General features: G+C 38.1%; 1 protein-coding gene across 5 annotated transcripts in view; it reads right to left on the minus strand.

The window, feature by feature from the left end:
• LOC121637352 (zinc finger protein 609-like) overlaps window positions 1-23860 on the minus strand; it is a 92732-nt gene that overhangs the window by 38142 nt on the left and 30730 nt on the right. For all 5 annotated transcript variants that reach the window (XM_041981492.1, XM_041981485.1, XM_041981476.1 and 2 more), the window contains exon 2: window positions 22630-23510. In XM_041981492.1, coding sequence (XP_041837426.1) covers window positions 22630-23382 — 753 coding nt within the window. In that variant the 5' untranslated portion in view covers window positions 23383-23510. The remainder of the gene's footprint in view (window positions 1-22629; window positions 23511-23860) is intronic.

Consider the following 23860-nt stretch of genomic DNA (forward strand, 5'->3'; position numbering starts at 1 on the left):
TTAAAATTTAAACCCTAAAACATGCATCATGGCCAGCACAAGATTCTTTCTGTAACAACTACAGCAAAGTGCAATAGTGTGACTTGCACAATCAAAAAAACAAAAACAAAATACAGCTTTACCATAATATTACACAGCTAACCGGCTTATTGAACATCTGCACAACTAAACAAGATAAGTCGGTTAAGTGCACAGTGGTCGATGTTGTCTGAACTAATCCATCCACCTTTCATCATTATGTTCTGAGTACCAACCTCGGCTCACAAGCAGATGGAGAAAACAACATTATCATTACAGCAGAAGGCCACTCCAATAACAAGTAAGAACGGTAAACTGCTTTTAAAAAATTTGGCACCTTTTGAACAGCTTAGCCATTTGGCAGGCAGGCTAGATACCAGTTTGGTTCAGTGGTTAACATACAGCAGGTGGAGTGGTACACTTTGCTCTTGTCTTGGTTCAAGCTTGACCTTGTCAACCTAATTCCTTCCTCTCTTCTCTGGCCTCAGCTAGCTGCTTTGAGACTGGGCCTGGTATTGTTTGTTAGCTGACATGTTGGGGGTTGGGTGGAAAGTGTGCTGAGGCAGGCTGTTTTCCATCACAAGCAGTGAAAGCTCTCCATACAGAGGCAAAGCAATCTGGACATCGCTTTATGGTGACTGCAGACAAAATACATTGAGTGTTTATATGAAGGACAGCTTTAGCAGAGTGCATCTGTACTAATGCAACAAAAACATGAGCAAAAATAATCTCTTTGACTCATATAAAGGACTGTTTAATCTTAGCCAGTAGACATAATTGCAACATCTTCAATGCATCTGAGAGGGAAGGCTTCAACTAGTAATTTAATTGTTGACTTGACCTATTGTTTTGGTTTTGTCTATAAATTCACAAAAATAAAATCTCCATTGTTACCTAAAAACGGTTAGTCAACCAACTGATGCAGCTGTACTTATAAGATTGTTCCCGCTTCAACCTTGTAAATATGTTGAAGGAGTCTAACTTTATCAGTTATCCATTTCGACTTAATCCTATCTACATGTTGATTCGGGCTTCTATCCCCTTCTCACATTCCTCATCCTCTGGCTCTCACCAGAGGTCAGTTGACAGCAACAGTATCTATTACAACAATAAGCCACATTCTTGTCAAGGTCACCTACTTACATCCAACAGGGAGGGAAGCTGTGCTGGGAGCAGAAATCCAGATAAGCTAAGCTGAGCCGGCCAGGATTTCTCTCTAGCCAGCCTTCTCCATAGTCATAAATCTTATCTCACAGTTAAGGGAAGCCTGACAACAAACTGAGAGGTTGCCGTCAACAGCTCAGCCACCTAGATTCCCACCCAAATACTAATGATTCAAACTTCTTACACACCTAAAGGATGTGGCCAACTGCAGGCTGGAAAGACCTTACACCCGGAGTGGTTCACTTATTTCATGATGCACTCTGATGTTGACAGCTGGGACAAAAAAAAACTAGTTTCACATACCCACCTTCCTGCAATTATTAGTTGCCCAAAGCAGTTTAATTTAGGTTGGACAACGACAGATGCTCTTAGACGTACAATCCAGAAACCTTATTAGCAAAGTAACAAAAGATATTTTACGAGTCCCACACAACGTACGAGGAAAACAAGTTGTTATTCAGGCTGTGAGATTTCCCCAGAGCCCTCAACCTCAAACTATTTATAGATGTTCTGTTAGTCTGTTTCCCTTGTGTTAACACTTTGCTGTGGGTGGTGCCTTCTCCAAACATTAGAAAGACAATCCTGGGCCACACATCAATGAACATATTTTTCTTAAAAGAGATTTATGACAAATTACTCCCTATTGTCTTATTTTACTTGCACTGACATAAAAACAGATAACAATGAATATTGTGCTCAGCACAACAGAGGAGGCTCAGTTTTTGAAAAAAATTGTCAAGACTGTGGAAACCAACTATAATAAATCTTGCAATATAGTAAACTGTTATTAATCAAACGCTATTGACATGCTAAATATAGCTCGCAACAATCAGTAGATAACCTTTAGGAAACCCTGGATTCAGTGGAGACTTAAGCTGCTTGGATAGAGAAGTGGATGATAAATGAGCAGAGGCTAAGGCCATCGCCGTAGGAGTAGAGATATATGTCTGTACATATGGAGGAGAGTCCTGAGCTTTGTTCTACAAATGGCCCTTGAGCTGCACTCGCTGCTCTGTCCCTCAAACTGCTTCTTTAAACAGGGCTTCCTACTCTGATTGACCTCTACTGTTGGCTGTCTCATTGAACCATGTCTATCTTAATGGTCAGTGATGTGCACCATTACTGAGTGCCAGTACTTTCTGCACTACAGCCTCAAAAATCCCTATAGACTTTTACACTTTAATGCACCTTGGGGCGATGACTATTGCAGCTCATACCACATGGCATTTCAACACTCTTACTGGTGAGAGGTAAAAACACCTGAAAAGGCAGGTCAATACAAAGGTGTAGGAAGGCATGTTACTACACAGTTTATTTTTTGTGTAGTATAACATGCTCATATAGATAGTAAAATAGATTTACATACATACTTTAAAGTCATAACTTCCTATTACTCCACTCCTGTCAATGTAATAAAGTCATAGTAAAGCAAAAACAGATATTTGTATAGAAACATATTATATGTAATATAATATGACTGTTGCAGAAAATATGTTAAAAGTCCAAGAACTGTGTCTGACTTAAAAGTTGTTGGACTTTTACAGTTTTTCATCAATGTTCTGTTCAGGAAGAAAATGAATAATACACTGCCTGGACAAAAATGTCGCCACCAAAACAAACAACAACAACAAAAAAAAAAGAGTCTGACTTCTCCAGCACATCCCAAAATTCTCAATGGGGTTCAGGTCTGGTCTCTGTTATGGTCAATCCATATGTGAAAATTATGCCTCATGTTCCCTGAACTAGTCTTTCACAAGTTGAGTCTGATGAATCCTGCCATTGTCACTTTGGAATATGGCCGTGCAATCACGGAATAAAAAATATCAACTGATAGAATAAACTGGTCATTCAGTCTATTCAGATAGTCAGCTGACCTCATTCTTTGGACACATAATGTTGCTGAACCTGGACCTGACCAATTGCAGCAACCCCAGATCATAGCACTGCCCCCACAGACTTGTACAGTAGACTCTAGGCATGATAGCTGCATCACTTCATCTGCCTCTCTTCTTACCCTGCACCCATCACTGTGGAACAGGGTAAATCTGGACTCATCACACCACATGACCTTTTTCCATTGCTCAAGGGTTCAATCTTTATGCTTCTTGGCAATTTGAAGCCTTTTTCTCCAGTTAGCCTCACTGATTAGTGGTTTTCTTATGGCTACACAGCTCTTTAGTCCCAATCCCTTGAGTTACTTTCACAATGTCCATGTGGAAATACGCTTACTTTCACTATTTAACATAGCCCTTAGTTCTACTGTTGTTTTTCTTCTATTTGATTTCACCAAACTTTTAAATTACCGCTGATCGCTTAAACGTGATTAACGGTCATTTATATCATTCAGGATTTTTTTCCGACCACATTTCTTCCTTGAAGAAGATGGTTACCCCGTATCCTTCCAGTTTTTAGTAACGCACTGGGCAGTTCCTAACCTAATTTTAGTAATGTAGCAATCTCCTTGGATGTTTTCTCTACTGGATGCATGTCAATGATTGACCATTCTTAAACAGACTATTGGAACTAGGAGGCTTGTACTTATAGATGTGGCTTGTACCTATTTGCTTAGTGAACTCCAGGTGGTAAATTTGTTTTATTGGCCAGGAAGTGTATATTTGTTCATATATGAAAAGCTAAGCATTTATTCCAGTTTTCCTGGAATTTTAAAAAGTACAACAGCAGTTTGATGTTACTGTCCAAATAATTAGTTCAGGACTAAAACATTTGTTGGTAATAAAAGATTTAGTTGACTGCTGAATAAATCAACTGATGTTGATGAACCAGTGTCTCTTCAAATGTTATGTGTCAGATTCACCTGCTGATGACATCTTATCACAAAATTGGGATTTTCTTATTTTATACTATTTTGTTTGTTTATTTATTTATATTTTACATTTACACTTACAGCTGCACTGACTGAGGGGTTGTATATTTGATGTATGATAAAAATAAAAATGTTCTAATTCCAATAGTAGTGTGTCAAAGGAGTCTAAATAATGTTTTGTTTGGTTGAAGCCAGACTATGTATGAATACAACAGGCAATAATGTATAGGCTGTTAGTTCCAGGTTCAATATGTGAAGTTAGGTCATTTTAAAAAGTTTTTGAATCAACATTGATGATCCAGTACAGTCCTCAACTTGTTCCAAGTTTTTCATTTTGGCCCACTGTGTATCTGAGTTTGACACCCCTGCCATGGATAGAACATTTGAAGGTCATGAACTGGAAATCTTGGTCATATAATAAACAAAAAGTCTTAATTCCTGTGCATTTTTTTCAAGCAAGCATGTTGTGATTATTCTTTTATGTCTTTATTCTTTTATTGATCACATTATCTTCAAGAGTGCAAACGGCTCCTTTGCTGAGTGACAGCACATTCACAAAAACCTTTTAATCTCCTTATCTTTAATCTCCTTACAACTTCTTTTTCAAGATATGCAACTTCTCAGCAAAGTTACATTTTTATCCCCCAGATTTTCCTTCTCCATCATACTTTTCTAAAACAAAACTCCCTAATGTGCTTCATAAAACCTTGATGAAGACGTTATTTCTGCTTGTTAAGATAGATCTAACCTGGTATACCCCAAATATTTATAACCAAAACAGGCTGAAATTAAAATCTACTTTAACAAATATCAAATCAAAAGCCTGTGGAAAAGGTTTTCAAGGTACTCCATAGATGTACTTTGGCATTACCACATAAGCAGGTTAAGACCCTCAGATGTTTTTAAGACATTTATACAACGTGGCGGCATGTCAGCACAACACAGTAAAGCCTCAAAACTAAACCCGCTGGTGGCAAAATCTCTTACAAATGAAACAGCTCTCTTCTAGATAATTGAAAGCACTAATAAAGTCAGACTGTGATGATGTTGAGGGAGCAGGGGTAAGGTGAAACCTACTATATCACACCAAATCTCCCCTCTTGGCCAGGCGCTTAGCAGAGGTCTGCTGCTCTCAGCCATCAGAGTTTGATGACCTTGTTAGTTTGAGTGCCTAATCTGCTAATGCCCTGATAAAAATAAACAGTCAGTGCAGTCATTGTAGTCCCCCCTCCTCCTCCTCCCCGTCTGCAGCTGCTATCCATAAACACAGATGATACCTCCATCTTTATTTATCCTGAGGACTTACTGTCAAACTGACAGTCTGAAGAGCCAGAGGGGGTTCTGCTTAATTTACTGCTGGTTCAAAGATTGATAAATGCCTTTTAACACAGTATGACTTGAGTATATAAATTATTTTGCCTATGTGGTATACTTTGTGATGCAATTATAAATGAACTTGTATTTTTAATATTTGGATGGGCATAATACAAGTAAGCAACACAACGCCATGTCAAAAATCAGTTTTTCCTGTCTTATATGGCTTTTACAAGTTTAAGACCACATTTTTAAGTGCTTTGTATCTCTGTTGTTAAATTATTCATGCTGACACTACATTTGAGAATCTGGAATGAATAATTAATTAATAAAGTATATTTTAGAAATCCTACAAAACCCTCATTATAAAAGTTACTGATGCTTTCCAATGCTTATTAGTGAATATCCATAAAGAACAATGAAGTTATTCTGCTAAAAACTGCACATCAAATGTTTTTAATAGCATACAAACATGGCCCCAAAAAACAAAACGAGTTAAGAGTTAACATTCATTTTGTGCGCTGAAAGAAAGCCTATAAATCCCATCCATGTATTATATTTTCCAAAATTCACAGATGATCAAATTCCCAACACCTCCAAAGTAATAAAATCGGCCAAATAATTAACAATAAAAATTCAACAATAATTGTGATATATGTCTTACATGAATGGATCGAACAGAAAAATGTCTCATTCTTTAAGGGATACATAAACCAAATGGATGTGATTAAATATAATTTAGTTTTCCAGATGGACAGAAGCCTCTCTTACAAAACATAATTGAATGTGCGAGCTCAGCTTATTGCCAAGGACAAAACAACTCCCCAGCCTCCACTACAAACAGCAGCACATTTCCATATTAACTTTACCTTTATGGATCCCCTCATGCATCCTCTCTCTCTGCCACTACACCAACAGTCTGAATTTCTTTTGGGACATTGAGAAAGAATAATGGGGGATCACCTAGAACTTAAAAAGGATAGTTATAATTTGTGTTATGTTTCATTACTTGGCTTAAGAGAACAGCAGCTATAATTCAGTAAGACTACCATTAAGTTAAAGGAAGATTACATGAATTCTTGGCACGCCCAATCATCAACCTCTCACCACAACAGTGTGCCAATGCAGAGTGCTGTGAGATAAAAGGAATAACAGCTGAATGTCTCTATTTGGTTTGTTAATATCCTTCAACAACTCCACACTTACAACTACATCACCAGGTTATTAACATATGATTAAAATGCAAAAGCAGCCCATGTTAATACAAGTTTTGCTATCATATTGGCTGTAATTAGTTTATTGTAATTTAGAAAATGAGACTGAAAATGTGACTGTAAAAGAGGTCACTTGCACACTCACACAAGACTGCACATAATTATCACATAAATCCACAGTTGTAAGTTATCTTTTTTGCATGTGTGCCACTTAAATTCATTCAAACTACTCCAAGAGTGATTTTCATCCCTATCGAGCAGCTCTTTTCAGAAAAATAAAGATGTAAAATTTGCTACCTTTCTTAACATCCGTTCATCTAAGAGGTTGCCTGTCTGTTAAATGCTTCACTCTAACTCTTGCTTTGGCTTAATAATTGGTTAGCTTCAGTTATTGTTATGACTCACCGGTCTCATAATGTGGAACATGAGTTGGTTGAGGCCTTCTGTGGTTTGTCATGACTCTTGGTGACTGGTTGGAAAACTCCCGCATACAAGATAAGTAATCCTAAAGAGCGTTCTGAACTGAAGCTGTGACAATATTCTGATTTTCATGACATGATTATTGTGGTCAAACCAGTGTTTCCCCTGCAATTATATTAGTTTAATGGATCCTCTTATATTAGCCCACTCCCCCAAGTTAATTTTGTTCTGTTCGCTCACTCTTTTTTTTGTTTTTGAGCTCTCTGTTGTAAGCCCATGTAACCATAAAAAAAAACACACAGGGGCTTAAAACACACAGGAAAGCTGCCAGACACATTTAGGGTGGAGTTTGCATGTTCTCCCTGTGCCTTAGTGGGTTTCTTCCAGGTGGTTTTGGTTTCCTCCCTGTCAGACATTCGTTTGTGTGTATTGGGGACAATAAAATACCTTCCGGTATGAAAGAGAACGACCACAAGAAGAATAATGACTTCTAAGGTGTCAGCCAGTGGCGATTCTCATACAACATACAATCCACTTGGATTCTTAAATAGTTTTCTTTTCACAGTCATGGTTACTTAATTATTTCCAGCTACACTACCCACATCACAGCCTTGTCCACAGCTATACTAAATAAAAGAACAACTGACAAGACTGCTGACCAAATAGGTCTGGAAATAAGATGGGGAAAAACACGGCATGATGGGATGAACAGCGTTTTGACAGGGGACTCTTTCTACCAACAGATAATGCAACGCTTCTGTATTCAAGGACACTAAAGCAGTCTCTAGTGAGCATATCAGCATTCATAAGAGGACTGTGCTGTGGCAGGGGTGACTTTGATGCATGTGGTACTCTTGTTTAAGGAAAGGAAGCAACATGAGAAAATCTAGCTTTCATACTCTGGAGGCTATAAAAGTCATTGGCACACAGCCAGGTTTTGAAGAGAGGCATAAACAAAAGACAACCTACATTTATCTGATGTGACATTTAAGTTTTTCGATACAGTAAATCATCTACATAGAAATCATTTATAGGACACAGGGTTCAAAAGTCTAGACTGAGATGTATTTAGAGGACTTGAGTTCTTGGAGCAAGAGGTGGAATAAATTGTAAATGTAAAAAAGATTATCTGGCATTAAGTCAAATTCCATATTTTTTAACATTTAGTCCATAAAATTTTTATGTAGTCCCCCATCCAATTTACACTACACTTGGGTCTGCTTTTAGGCTAAACTTCTCTACTATACCTCATATATCCAAGTGAAAATGCACTTTAAAAGTTAATGCTGGGTTAAGTCTTGGTTAGGCAACAATTTGTTTTGATTCATGTTAACCTCATTATCAAAAGACCACTGTAAGCAACAAATAATGCAAAATATCTGTCTAGGATTGTTCAGTCTTTTATACCCAAGCAAACACTTATGGGTCATCACGTTTGTACATCTTGCCAGCAAAGCAATGCTTTAGTTATGGCGGAGTAGGAGCACAAACCACCAATACCTGGTACATATACTGAATCTATTTATGTCTTTCTCTTGAAGAGCAGTAGGATTTCTCTTGAAGATGGTGGGGATTTGACGGATTTAGTGGTGATAAAGCATTAAGTTGTTGGACTGAAGCCCAGGTCACAGAGCCACAAGATGAGCCTCATTCTCAAACGTTCATTTTCCAGCATATTTAACTTGAGGCATAATCTCATGAGAATCATGCTTTGCCAAATAAGTAAATCCAAAACAAACACAGCTGAACAACAGGAATACGAATGAAATGAAGTATTTACTTCTCCAGTCAAATTAATCAAGAATGTTGGATGTTTCATTTTTCACACACAATCTGCTGACAACGTGCTGCGAATCTGGCTTAGACATTGTCCAGATGTGTCTTTCACATATATAGCACATAACAGTGGATTGTGAGTGTTGAAAGGGTTATTCCTTCAATAGGTGCAGGAGGCTGACCATGATGAAAAAATATACTGCAATCCTGACAAACAGAAGCTTCGGAATCTATGGATAAGACATTTTCAGTGGTGTTTTTGTGTTAAATGAGTCTTCACCTCTGCCTTCCGATGTTTGCATTTTTCTCTTTTTGCACTAGTCCCAAGATAGAAACATAATCAGCATACACACTCAGAGAATTCTTAGATTATTGCCTACAATCTTCACATATGGGCTCAATTGGATATTATGGGAAGACTGTGCTGGGTAGCTAGCAGGTTAAAGTCTGGTCCAACCAATTTGGATGTTTGCTCTTCCAGGTGGTGGCTTGAGAATTTCAGGGCTGCAGCGTATGTATGAAAATAGCTTTACTGACATCCTGATTAGTGGTTGAATGCTCAAGTTGGCCCTAGATTTAAGTATCATTTCTACCAATAACTTTCAACTTTAATGACACTCTTCAAGGGCATCAATAATATTATATATAGCGAGAAATACTTGTTTATAACTCTCACTTTTAATAATCAGCAAGATAATAAAAATATGTTAGATCACAGATTATTTCACCTTAGTGAAATCTATTAAACATTTATATTAAAATATAATCAAAGATTGCATCAGTAGTTGGGGTTTAAAAAAAAAAACAAACAAAAGCTGTAAAATGTAAGCCAGTTATAAGTGTTCTATATTGTGAGACAATCCATCAACTCATAAATATTTGACACCGGTCCCAAAGGACAGCCATGTTGTCCCCTTAATTTCTATCAGCAGCATAATCCCCTTTTGAAACCCTTTTTAGGGTGAATTAGAATGGCCCGGTATTCAAAGAGATGAGTGGAGAGAAGGAGGCGGGAATAATCACAAGAGCCTTGCTGTCTGTGTGGATTAGAATGGCAAAGAAAATCCTTTCATCTCAGATCTGTACTTCCAAGCTTGGAAGCATGCACACTCTCGCATGCACAAACCTCCAATGCACACTTCTTATAAAAGAAAAAAGTCAACCTCTGTGTTGTTCAACCATGTTTAATCATACAAGCATACATATTTAAATTTAAGCAGATGAAATTTAATTTCACTCCAAATGGGAAAAACAGTAACTGGATTGGAAAGACGCTTGTTTAGAGGCTTTGCTCTCGAGGCTGACCTCTCAGTTTAGCAAAACGGAGCCCAGGAGGGCTTACACATGAACTTCTCATGCTGAAATGTTGACTGCTGTGCTATTTTAGGCAGACAGCCTGTTGACATCCCACAAAATGTAATGAGATGGATAAAGGCAGAGAACCTTCTCAACCAGAAAACAACTAACACCCACAAACAACACCATCTGACAGATAAGAAAATGGATTAGCCATTATGTGTTTGCTCAGTTGTCTACCCCTGTGAAGGCAAAATGACAAGCCTAGTTGTGTGTAACAGGAACTGCCAGTAAAATGCTTGCTGTAATAAAAATAAATAAATAAATAAAAGGCGCTGAGATAATGTTGTAGATGTCCATGTATGCCACATTTGGAATGGCTGAAATTAAGGACCAGAGCTGAATTCAGGGTAATACACTTTGAAAACAATGTTGTTGGACCTCTGATATCCATATAAAATTGTTGAAAAAAAAAAAAAAAAAAAAAAAAAGTATAATATGGGACCTTTAAAATGCTAAAATGACATTCCAATAAATGTAATGCTTTTGCACTTTGCATTGCACTAATAAATATCCTTACATTATTCCAAACACACACTAGAATACAGCCTATCTCCTTTTTAGATCCTAATGAAACTACATTTCAAGTACCCAGAACTGGAACGGTGACAACATGCCACACACAAATGTGTATTCTTCTTTTCCCAAAAGGCTATGCAGCCAGTTGAGTGGTATTTTAGGGTAATTATAGATAAGCACACAGTGGGAGTAGGTGTGTTTAACTGTACTATAACTCCGACTCAAACACAAAGCAAGCTTCACCATGCTGCAATCATAGGTAAGTCTTTCCAGATAGCTTTTGGTATGATAAAAATAAAGACAGTACTTTCTGGATCAAGTTTAGGATCATGCGCAGCCTAAATTATTTAGCATCAGCAGGCGGTTAGCTTAAGCCAGCAAACAGGCATTTCTGTCAGAAAGCATTTTACTTTACTAAAAAAAAAAGATAAACATTTTACTTAGAGTTGCCAATTAAGAGAATAAAGGCGTAACAAGACCTAACTAGTATGATCTAAAGCACATTTTGGTCCTTTTTCTCCACTATTACATACTCAATTTAAGATGAAAGCAGATAAACCTTCTGTTAGCATGTGACATTTCACTATCAAATACAGGCAAATATCATATGCAGAAGCTATTGGTTCATCCCTTACATATGAGAAAGGTGATAAGAAACTACAAAAACATTTGAAATCTCGAACATCCTCAGGCTAGATGCACCAATGGAGGTATCTTGTTTTTACAATAATACACTTGCATGCATTAAAGATAAAGAAACAAGGAATGGTGCTACAAGGTAAAGAATTTCACATAAGCGTGAATGAGTCTAAATTTTTTCCACTGAACAAACTGGCTGTAAGCAATCCCTTTAGAGGAGTATTAGGGGGGGGCAAGAAGCAAGTAATCCTCTCTATATCACTCTTGTTCAAACACTGTCTTGCTGTTAGCTTCGTCTTTGTTAAACCAAAACACTTCCACAAGCTAAGCTCTTGTTTTGCAGTGATTTTGTCAGTGTCTGTACCGATGATTACTTTAACTTGCACCAGCTAACATCTGAATGTTAGGGCTGAACTACCATGGGCTAAGAATTAAGGAAGATTCTTTTCACATGACCAAAACAATAGAGGTCGTGCAAAGAAAAAGCCTTCAGAAACAAGTGAGAAATCCCAAAACATAGCCTGCAAACTCTTTTACAACCGTAGCAAGTCAGCACAAAGTTTTACTAGCTGGGAGAAAATTCCAGTTAAAGGGGGGGAGAGAAAAAAAGCCACGTCTGCTCCTCCCCACTGTGTGGGTTTTGTTCTGCTAATCAGACCACATGCCTCAAGGATTCAGGAATCCAAGAGCTCTCAGCCAGCTCCTCTCATTCCACATACAGCCGCAGCAGCCTGTGACAAACTATTCAGTGTGTTGGGGGGTTAAAGACTCTATCCATTCATAACACTGTTCAACCCTCCCTCCCTCCTCTCCTAATCTCAGGCAGCTTTTTACCCCTCCCCCTCATCTTACCCCTCGTATGCCCTCTTTCTCCATTCTCACCACAGTAGAGCCTTAAAAGAATTATATATATATATACACATATATATATATATATATATATATATATCTATCTGTTGACATACTGCAAACTGGATCTGAATAGGTTCACGTTTTATTATTAGACCATGCACCAACCACACACCCACCACAATTTTAAATAGAAAAACAGACCTAAGCCTACAACAGCTAGTTAATGCTGTGAAAGTTCTGATATTTGCCTTCCTCTGTTCTCGCTTGTTTTGTCCTCCTTATTTTGATTTGTTTCCTCTCTGTTCTCCCCTCCCCGGCTCTCTTGCTACTCACGCATTAAGAGGCGAAATGAGGCACGTTGGAAATTTGCAGGCTGACAATGGAAGACAGCTGCTCTTGCTGCATAAGTCTTTCATGAGCTGAATTAGTTGTACAAGCCTTAGCTCCCTTCCCCCACACATGCCTGCCTCTTAGCAAGCGGATCCAGACAGAGTACAGCTCACCTCCTGGAAAGCTTAGCCCAGAGAAAGACAGGGAGGAAAAGACCAACCGTGACAAGGGTTTTTGTTTGACAGATCTGTGATTGCCTTTTGAAAAAGTCGTCCAATATATTTTCTTTTCTGCAGGAAACCTTCACGCTTATCCTTGATGAGTCTTTGAGGCTGTGTCAGTTTGTCATTCTTCTTTGTTAGTTTTTACAGATTGCACATGTCAAATGAATACAATTATTCTAATTAAATAAATCTTAACTCAAGGCGCAAAATATAGGAGTGGAAATTAAATTCATTTCCAATGAAAAACCAAAAAAAAAATAAAGGGGGGGGGGGGATACACCTTAATTAGAGTTGAGGAATTTGTCAGACAAGATTTAGACAAATCAAGACCTCGATGGAAAATCTTTCCCTTTGATTAATATCGGTCTTTAGCTAATCCACGGAAAAGAACAAAAAAAAAAATGTTCCATGAGTGTAACTTCTTGAGAAATAAATAATAAACTAAAACAAAAACAAGTAGAGAACTGTTGGAAGTGTAGCAGCAATAGGCATGGTTGAAATGATTTCCGTTATCGCATAGGGGTGATGTTTTTTTTTTTTACTGTAACCCCCAGCAGGTCAGTCAGTGTTAGCTGACAACATGAACGAAAAACTGGACTATCTTGGGTGCACAGATGCTCCTACTTAGCAACGTCAGGATTACACCCTCTGTTAAAAACTGTGATCTGTCCATAACAATCAGATGAAGAAGTTACTTAAACTTCCTCTTCCTGCTTGTCCGTTTTGCTTCCAGTGTTTCTTAACTTGTTTAGATTTGGAGTTTATACTGGCCATTTCTTAGGCTTTTTGAAGGCTCAATCAACTGCGCCCATATGTAAAACATTCCTGTTGGCATGGTTATTCATGACAGATGTCGAAAACTGACAAATAAATCCCCTAAGAAAGACAGAATTCATTATGCTGGGCTGAGACTAAAGGAGATAAAAAATCCTTGACCGATTTTGAAATTGGATGGTTTCACCAAGATGAGAAATTTTGAAAATGCCTACATTACAAAAACTGAGAAAAATGGCACATCACACACACTGGGGTATTCTGAAGACGATCCCATCAGACAGGGCAATCGGGGAGCAATGCACCTATAATGATGAAAGGGAAAATGTTTCAAGGACTTGAATGAGGTTGGAAAGATTGTGGGCTGATGGCTCCTTAGCAAGACCGAGGAGCTGAGATTGTAAGTTATATTTTAAGTCAAAAATTCATGGCTGATGTTAGCATCTTTGCTGTTTGACTCCTGCTCTGCTGAGATGTTCCAGGAAATCACATATGCCTGACATTAGCACAACAGCCGTCATGAGTTTACGGCAGTTTGGGAGGTTTAAGATTTGATCTGTAAACCCCTCACATGACCAAATAATCTAAGCCAAACATCTATACAGAGCAAAGTCTTGGACCACAACTGTCCTCTAAAAATCAGAAGGGGTAAATCTGGTTTAAATTGTCCGGAAACTCTGAGCATGGCTTTAGTAAGTAAAAAATAATAACAATAAAAAAAGGTTTGTAAACTGCCAATGAAACTTCCACTGCAAAATTTGATCTGTAAACTACTTAGAGCTTTGCATACTATCCAAATGCAACTCTTTGAGTTTCATAATCCTAAACTGAACTTGGAGTAAAAAAAAAAAAATTATATTCAGTATAACAACTGATAATGATCTCCCGAAATTTCAGTGGCAGGGTACAAATTCAGCTAGATATTCAAACTACAGACAGTGCTCACTACTGGGAAAACCTGATATAACAAGAGAAAACTTAACTTGTGTGGACAATTTGCATCTGAATTCTGAGTTAAATATGGTAGAAAACGGGGTTTGTCCCAAATAACAGTAGAGACAGCGAGTCCTGAAAGCTGTGTGAATTATTTCTGGCAGCTTCAGAAGGAAATATTTCAAATGTCAATAGCTTATTAGCCAATGTTAGCTTGATAAAACTCCAGTTTTACATTACAGTATGTTTGAGAAACACAAACTAAAAGGGTAGGTATAGAGGGGTTTTTATTCACTCTGATTCTAGAAGTGGTTTTCACGTGCGCTGGCATGTCTATGAGGGATAGGATGCAGTGAACCTGAAAGATGTGTGGTATGCACAGTATGCATTATACCCTGTTGCCAAAAGAGCATTCCCAGGAAACAGATTAAAGTATATCAAAACACAACCAGTACTGGGTCACACACAACTCCAAATACACACAAAACATTTACTCCAACATCAATATCACTATGTACTAAAAATATTTAAATATTGTCATCATGTACTCAGCAGCAGTTAATTGCAGATGTGGGAAATAATTTCTTATTTAAGGTGAATGCTTTCCATTGGTCACAATGGAGAAATCACAACTACTTAGTCGTTCACTAAACATAATCCTGGACATGAATTTTACATTACTTAATTTTTTTTTTATCTGCTTGCATCTTTACATATTTTCATATTCTACTATGATATCAGGTTCTTATCATTAGACAATAGGATAAAAAATAGATTTAAGCTGTACTAGAAAAGAATGAGTTAATAAGTCTTGTGTGAACTACTTTCCATGTCATGGAGGGTGTTCATTGTGCAATGATAAAAGATTAATTGCAACCAGAAAAAGCCAGAACTTAAAATACCTTGGAGGCTTAAAGGAGCCATATTATTACAGCTCTGACTGATTTCTTCACAGAGTCTTAAGTTTGGGGTAGATGAGGCAAAATAAGTCCTTTCAATTGTAAAACTTCACTCTTTGCTGGAATGCCAGGGCGGTTGTATATTTCAGCTCTATCAACTCAAATGTGTTACACATTTATAGGTTTTAAGTATTTTCCTTTGTACTATTAATCTGAAATTAGACTGAGTACTCTGATTTTACTGCTTTCTTGTTCTGAACAAAGCTTTTCCTCTTATTTTTGGGCTTGATCAACAACTGCAGCTTGTTTTGCGTGAGTCTCCCCAACTGAACGAAGAGGCCATGAATAACTGAGTGTAAATGCTGTTTGCAAACAGTATTAAGCATTTTCATGAATTTAAAGGTAACATATTTCATTAGAGATTAAACATGAAATGAATCAGACATAAATGACGGAAATACTCGACCTCTCAGACCCGTTTAGCAATATCCCAAAGGATCATGGTTATTTTAAAAACTAGAAGTTATCACAGGTTTCTCCCTCTGACAAAGTATAGAGTAGAGCTCCACAATATCAGTTTGATGACGATATGATCTGGATTAAATTTAAAAAGCTGCTGCTTTGATGGTTTCTTATACAGAGCTTCTATTCTATTCTATTCTACAGTCATTTAGCAGACGCTTTTATCCAAAGCGACTTACATTTGAGAGGAAGAACAACACAAGCATGAATTCAAACAAGATGGGACGTCATAATTAAGTGATAGTCAGACCGCTTTTGAGTCCAGTTGGACCCAGGTGCTGTCATGTAGTGCTAGTGCAGTGCATATAATTTTTTTTTTTTTTTTTTTAGTCATTTTATTTAAATACAGGATCACGATTTCATCACACAATATCAACTAGGTCATAAGTGCATGATTTCATCACACAATATCATCTTGGGCATAAGTGCACACAGCTTCTTCAGTACTTGGTTGAGCCAAAAAGCTGGACAAATCTTTCTGACTCATTTAGTTAAGCTAAATGTGGAAATGCTCCTTAAACAACTGAGTCTTTAGCTTGGTCTTAAAAGTGGATACGGACTCTGCGGATCGGACGGAGTTTGGTAGATCGTTCCACCACCGGGGAACAACAGAGGAGAAGAGTCTAGCTACTGATTTTGCGCCACGTTGTGGTGGGAGCACTAGGCGTCTTTCGCTGGTAGAGCGTAAGTTTCGAGAGGGAGTGTAGCTCTGGATTAAGGAGTGAAGGTAGCCCGGAGCCGTTTGGGTTATTGTTTTGTAAGCCAGAAGCAGAGCTTTGAATTTGATGCGTGCTGCAACTGGAAGCCAGTGAAGAGCAATTAGCAGTGGAGTGACATGAGCTCTTTTGGGCTGGTTGAAGACCAGACGTGCTGCTGCGTTCTGAATCATCTGCAGAGGTTTAACTGAGCATGCAGGCAGGCCAGCCAGTAAGGAGTTGCAGTAGTCAATGCGTGAAATGACCAGAGCCTGGACCAGGAGCTGGGTCGTGTGTTCAGTCAGGTAGGGTCTGATCCTTCTGATGTTGTAGAGAGCAAATCGGCAAGACCGGGAAACCGAGGCAACATGATCCTTAAAGGTCAGCTGGTTGTCTACCATGACACCAAGATTCCTGGTAGAAGATGTAGGTTCACAAAACTCATTTGATGTGCACAGAGCACAACTGTCTTTACTGATGCGGTAACACTGATGCTAACTAAAATTTGCTTGAGTGCTAATTTGATTTCAACTTTAATACTTACTAAAACAAAAATCTTTGGAGCACCTGTTCAACAATCTTGGGATCCTGGACAAACTGTAAAACTGACATCTGATTTCCCAGTCTTGTCTTTAGTATATCAGACATTAGCAAAGGACACTATAGAAACAGCACCCATCTTTGTAACCCATCAAAACGTTCATGTTGGCTGTGTAAAGTCAATAATGCAACAAATCCTTCCAACCACAACTAAAACTTACAGCTAAAATAGGTCCAGGGCATAAAAATGTATTAAAGCTAATTGTATCATTTAATTTGAGAGGCATTTAATTATATTTACATAATTATACAATTATATATCTATTTATTTTTAGGGCTGTCAAAAATAGCACGTTAACTAATTTATGTAATTGTGTTAAAATTTTTAACACATTTAACGCAGCCCCATACATTTGTCATTTCTCTGTTAGGACGGTGGGACGTGGAGATGAGCGATGGATCAGCTGGGTGGTTCTATGGATGGACTTGAGAATAAGCTGCATAAATGGAGCAACCCATGGACATCGCCTCCGTGGAGAATCGGGGTGTTTTAACACACTCTCTGAACTCTCTGGAAACTCTCTCTTCTAGTGGACTCTGTTGGTGCAACACCTACACTTCAATGATAAAAGGAAAAACATGCTGTTAGCTAGCTCATCGGTTTATCTCTTCATCAATGTTGGCCGGTTATCTTCAGTCATCACATCTGATGGTTTTGACAGATAATACCATATCATCTCACCGACCATCTCCATGAATTCTGAATTATGATCTACAACATGGTAGAGATAATTTAGAACAACATATAGAAGTACATGCTGCATTTACTGACCATTGGGCATCTGATGTTTACCCAAGGGAAGGTCAGTTAACAGTGAATATTTGTAAGTATTGGCTCTTTCTTTTGATATAATACAGTAAATACAGGCAAGTTTCAGACATATAAAAACTCGCGAATGGCGAATAATCATGATTGCTTTGTAAACAGACATTAATCATGGTCAACTTAAAAGCTGTGATTAATCATGACTAATTCATTTGAAAGCTGTGATTAATCTGATTAAAAAAATTAATCATTTGACAGCCCTAATTTCTTTCTAACTTTGATTACGGGAATTTCAGGCAAAGAACAGTGACCTCACAATATGGCGCCTCACAGCACACCACTAATCTACAGACAACTTAACATCTGTAAAGTCTGCAACACTGTTTTGATTTGGTAAAATCCAAACAGTAACACGTGAGAGTTTATATAAACTTGCCTGTACCCTTGCCCTTAAAACAAAAGATTTGGCAGAACTGAGATGTTTTATATTCTTGTTGCATGTTGCGTTAATTAAGCATCAACTCAACGTTTTTTAGTGTGGTGTTACCTTTAGCAGAACACATACTGGTAAGCTAACAGCCTTGCTTTGAAGATAGCTTGTTGTAGTTTGCACCCCTCTTTAAAATAAGTTACAGCCTCTCTTCTGTTCCACAGCCTTTAAATTCCCTGGCACTACTTAAAAGGAACGAGCTGTAACATAATAACAACAGTCAGGCAAAGGCAAAGAGAAAGAACCCAAGCTAGCTCTCATGAGATCCCCCCACTCCCGGAGCTGGACATCAGCGACAATTCAGAGCGGCAGCAGAGCTCTTTCATTCAAGTGCAGCCTTTCCTTTTCTCTTCCCTCTTTTGAAAGTAACACAGCCAATGTAATTTTCCATGAGAGCTGCCCCATTTATCAAGGCCAGTGGCACATCGAGGAAGCTGACGAATGCCTCACTCCTTTAGATTTGTATAATGAGAGGTGGGAAAGTGAGACAGATTCAGAGGTGGTTAGCACTTGTACGAAGGAAGTAGAAATGATTTATTCAGTATCTGAGAGTCAATGCTTTGGGGAGCTTTAACTTAAGACACAGACAATGTAGCCATGGCTATTACACCATTACCATGGAGAACAAGATTGCTGGTGAGACATGTACTGATTAGTGCTTGGATTACACAATCCTTGATCCCTAGAATAAGTAGACAATTTGCAACAAGGCTAAAACTGCTTCTGTCACACTCAAATTCTTGATTTTTCAAGTATTGATAATATAATCAATACACAAACTATCTAATTTCAGCAGTATAAAAAAAATCATCAAGCCATTGCACACTGAGGTTTGTTGTGGATAGTTTACAATAAAAGTACACTTGCAACAGTAAAGAACTGCTTCCACATAACTGCACAACAAAACACCACTCCAATTTGAAAACTGAATTTCTGTTGTCTGCTGATACAGATACATTTCACCATAAACAACTACGAATTATGATTCACCAATATGTACATTCTGGCTGTTGGCATTTTATTTCATTGCTCCTATGCCACTCGCCTCCCCAACACGAGCTGTTTACAATCGTTTTTCATGGGAAAAATGAGGTGCGTATCCATAGTGAGTTAACTGCTTCCTTTCAGATTTTAATGCCTAGTAAAACCTAGTAACATCACTGCAACTGCAGAGCTTTTCTGTCCTCTGCCACTTTAAACAGATTCGAGATTGTATGGGCTAATTAGCTACCTGTAAATTACGAGAAATATCTGAACTCCCAGTCTCAACTAAATAGTAGTTAACATAAATAAAATTAAATGCAGTGAACAGGATCTCTCCAGTAAAAAATAAAAAAACGAGGATTGGGTCAGCTTACAAATTAAAATTGCCAGCCAGGTGTTTGTCAATTGTGTGGACACAGACTATGGCAGGGATTGTATTTCAAGTCAAAATCCTATTCCAGGATCTCTTTTCTTTCCATTTTTTTTAAAAGTTCATTAGTGATGAAGACTTAAGTTAATATTGGAAAGGAAGATTATTTTTTTCCCAATTTTTATTTTAAAATGAAGATTAAGAATGATAAAGGAAAAAAAAGCTGGAATTTCTCAGGCAAAACCATTCTAGCTAGCCAAGCCCTGCTGGATTTTACTGGTCCCTGGTGTTGTGAGAAAGCAAAGATCACAACACTGGAGTGTCCTCGTGCTACAAGAAGCCCAATAAACATTTCCAAATAACTGTTAATCCAATTAAACAGGTAATGGACAGATGCAAATAAAAATTTCACTGTAAAAGAATTATAATTTATAATTATTTCTTAAAAAAAACAAATGTGTCCAAATAAATAAATAAAAGTCACCAAAATCAATTAATTTGTTAGATATGGTCCAATCAATTCAGCATGTTCTGCACAAGCCAAATAATGCTGGAATCAATGTCATTATAACACGAAATGCTGCATTCATGATCAGTTACCATTTTAGATTATATGCTTGCTTACTTAGACCTCTGGCCTATGCAACAAGGAATGAAAAAACAAATGGCCTACAGCAAAATGTTTTCCTTTTTTGTCTCACTATAATTTAAGATTGGAGTGCTGTCTTCTTAAAAATCATTTACTTTTTTTCCCCTTAAAATGTAACTTTTTTATACTGTATTTTCTAAGCACAAAATTGTTCACAATCACCAATAAGTGGCTGCTGTGGTACAGAAATGATATGATGCACATATCTCTCATGCCTAATTAGACATGAGCAGCTCTTGAATCATGACCTTTATCTACTAATTTAATACCAAACAAAGAATGTTGTTAAAAAATTATATATTAGTAAAATCAACGTTATAAATCACATACATATTGTGAGCAGTAATCAGTATTGGCTGATCTAGCTTCCAGTAACTGGGAAATGGCCCTGAAAATCCTGATTGGAGCATCCTTACATTTGACAAATGACCTAAAAACAGTTAGTTTAGCTCTCTTAACTGCTAATGTATCTTGAGTAGATTTTTCCTTGAAGCCAAACATGCAGAGTTGAGCCAGCTCTAATATTCAATTACTCTAATAGATAGAGAGGGTTTACATTTTGAAACGACTCTGTAAATGGTGAAAATAACATTTTTATGCCTTTTATGTATTCCATACTTAATATATTGTGGTCATACCATGTGTATGAGTAGTTTTTCATAAGTCTGAATGGTTTCAGTTCTAGGTTTAAATCTATATTTGTTGCTGCACTTAACTTGCCCCGTGTGGGGTAACACATTCCAGTTTGTTAATATCGAAGCAAACGTGACAAACTGACTTAGAAAAGAAAAGTGCTCCTTGACACATTTTCTTTTCACACTTAATTTACTTGAGTACCGATCTAACAAAAAACCTTTAAGCTAGAAATTATTAATACAGCATTGTAAATAGGGATACATTTAGTGATACATAGTCGTTTAAAAGCAGTTGTGACCTCTTGTCCTTTATTCATTACTGCCTGTCAACCAATTCACACCATTCTCCCTCAAAAGCCTTTTCATTTTAAATACATTATGATTACAAAGACTTTCTATAAATTCCTTTCATAGCAGTCAGCCCAAAGAGGCTCTGCAGTTTGTGTTCATGACTGGGTGTCCTGGATTTAAGGAATCAAACAGGCTTCCTCACAGCCCATCCCCCACGCCACTTTCAGAGCAGCAGGAAAAACGACGAAGGCGTACTGTGCACAAGCTCCCTCCCCCACACACTGCTCCACCAGGCATCGCTGGGGCTTGTGGGATTAAGAATGGAACATGATGACAGACAAAAACAGTCCTCAGCACCTCCCTGCTCTGCTGTCTTTTATACTGCAAGAGCATGAAAAGGCTGCTATGAGGCATACAATAGACACAGTGATAGATAAACTCTGAGTGAACAAGATAAGTGTGGGTGAATACATGGATCTTTATATTATTCTTGTATGACAATGTCAGCATTGAAATTGTTTAAAAAAAGAAAAGAAAAAGTGGAACATGATTTGACATTTGCTTCACTTCACAGGCATAATGATCTGTACCGGTATATGGTTGACAAGGTCTATTATATTCAAGTTGGCCATTAATGAATTCCTGGTTAATGTGAAGTAGTGACATCTTTACAAATGACTGCAAAAAAAGGTTGGTCAGTACTAATTCTTAACATGATATAAATGAATAAAATAACGGGATAATTGTGCATCCTTCTAAAAACGAATAAAGTCTATTCTGTCAAGAAGAGAAAAGAACATCACCACTTTGTGGGCTATTTCCTGTAGCTGGTATCAGCATTGGGCTCATCAAGGGTGCCCTTATTCAATGTATGGTAATAAAAAAGAAAACTGCAGTAGGTCTTTTTTATGCATCACATGTCAGATTGCTTTAGGGGATGCAGTGCATCTCTATGCCTGCAGTAGGCAACAGGCTGTCACAAGCACAATGTCAAGAAGCCTAAAGCATTAGGTCAGATTGTATTAAATTAAAATCAATGAAAGCCAGTTCTGTTTCCCAGACACATCTCACAGGCTTCTGGAAGACAAACTGGTAACTGAGGCAAGCATGTCTTGTTGCTCATATTTCAAAAACTGTGTTGTTCAAAACAAAATCTTCAGGGCTCAATACAGGACAATGTGGCATGATGGTTAGCATAATTAGTCATGAATGTTCATGAGTTTGTTTTCTTTTTAAAAAAGTAATAATTAAAGACGCAAACTGTTTTAATCAGACCTATATAACAATCTATATTAGTGGAACAAGACATTAAACAAAATTATGCAACATTAAAAGACAGCAAAACGGAAAAAGAAAAAAAAAATGACATACCTTCTCATTTTTGACTTTCTTCAACGTCTTGCACTCATTACCATTTTCCACCTCCTCTGGTTCGGCTTTCGTGGTCAATGCTGATACTATCCCAACAGATTCAAGTGCAATATTCCCCATTTGATTGGCATCTGCCAAGTCTGTTGATTGTGTGTTCTCAAAGGATGTATTACGACTATTCCCCAAAGCAACTTGGGCTTGAGATACATCCTTCTCTGTGACACCAATTGCCACAACTGGGGCGCCATCTGTTTTGTCCTTCTTATTTTTCCCACTAGCCCCTTCTTTCTCTTTTTTACCACTGAGAACACCCCTGGAGGCTTTGCCCCCTTTTTCCATGTTCTTCCCAGAGGTGGAATTGTTGCTAGCAGCTACTGCACTCGCTGCTGGGCCTGTTGGCTCCCCTTGAGTCCGTCCTGTAGTCTCTTTTTTACCCACATCTCCAGCTGAAGCTTTGCTACTATTGTCTTTAGAGTTCTTACTGCGCTTGTATTTGGATTTGCTCTCCTTGCCTTGAGAGCCAGACACTGGACTAACAAACCGTATGTTGTCAGGCAACGCTGCCACTGCACTGGGTGGTGCCGCCATGCCGTCCTTGGTGCCAGACATCTCAAGTTTGTCCTTCTCTAAGTCAGCGTCAAGGTCAATAATCAGATTTCCAACACCGATATCCCACTCATCCCCGCTGTCGTAAGTGTCCACCGCATTAGAGTCCACACCTTTCCCGCCTGCAGTGCCACCACTTAGGGACATTTTAGTGCCAACGGCCCAGGATTGCCTCAGTGAGGTCCGACACCCTCTCAGACGGTTGGGACTCAAGGGCAAGGGTTAGAGAATCTTCACGGTCTACTCGTTCCTGTCCCATTTAACCACATTTTGCCCTAGAAAAAGAAATAGGAAAGAGATTTATTAATCCAACATTTCAGCCACAGAATAACAGCACGTTATCTCTACCATCACAGAACACAAACACAGCATTTCATTGTAGGCATTCTTTTGATCTTAAGCCAGTAATTCTCAGATGATCACTGTGCAAACCACTATGGTAATGCCCACTGGTGTGACAGCACTGCTCCGAAACCCTCTCTTCATAATCACTTCCCACAGTTGTCATGGCAACCCTGGGAAATGTAGCCTAAATCCTGCTTTGACAGCCAAGGTGGCCCCACTGTTCTGAATGACTGGCTCTCTTTTCACAAGGCACTGCTGATAGTGTCACTGCTGATAAATA

This window comes from Melanotaenia boesemani, chromosome 1 (genome assembly GCF_017639745.1).
Source record: "Melanotaenia boesemani isolate fMelBoe1 chromosome 1, fMelBoe1.pri, whole genome shotgun sequence".
In the NCBI taxonomy this organism is placed as follows: domain Eukaryota; kingdom Metazoa; phylum Chordata; class Actinopteri; order Atheriniformes; family Melanotaeniidae; genus Melanotaenia; species Melanotaenia boesemani.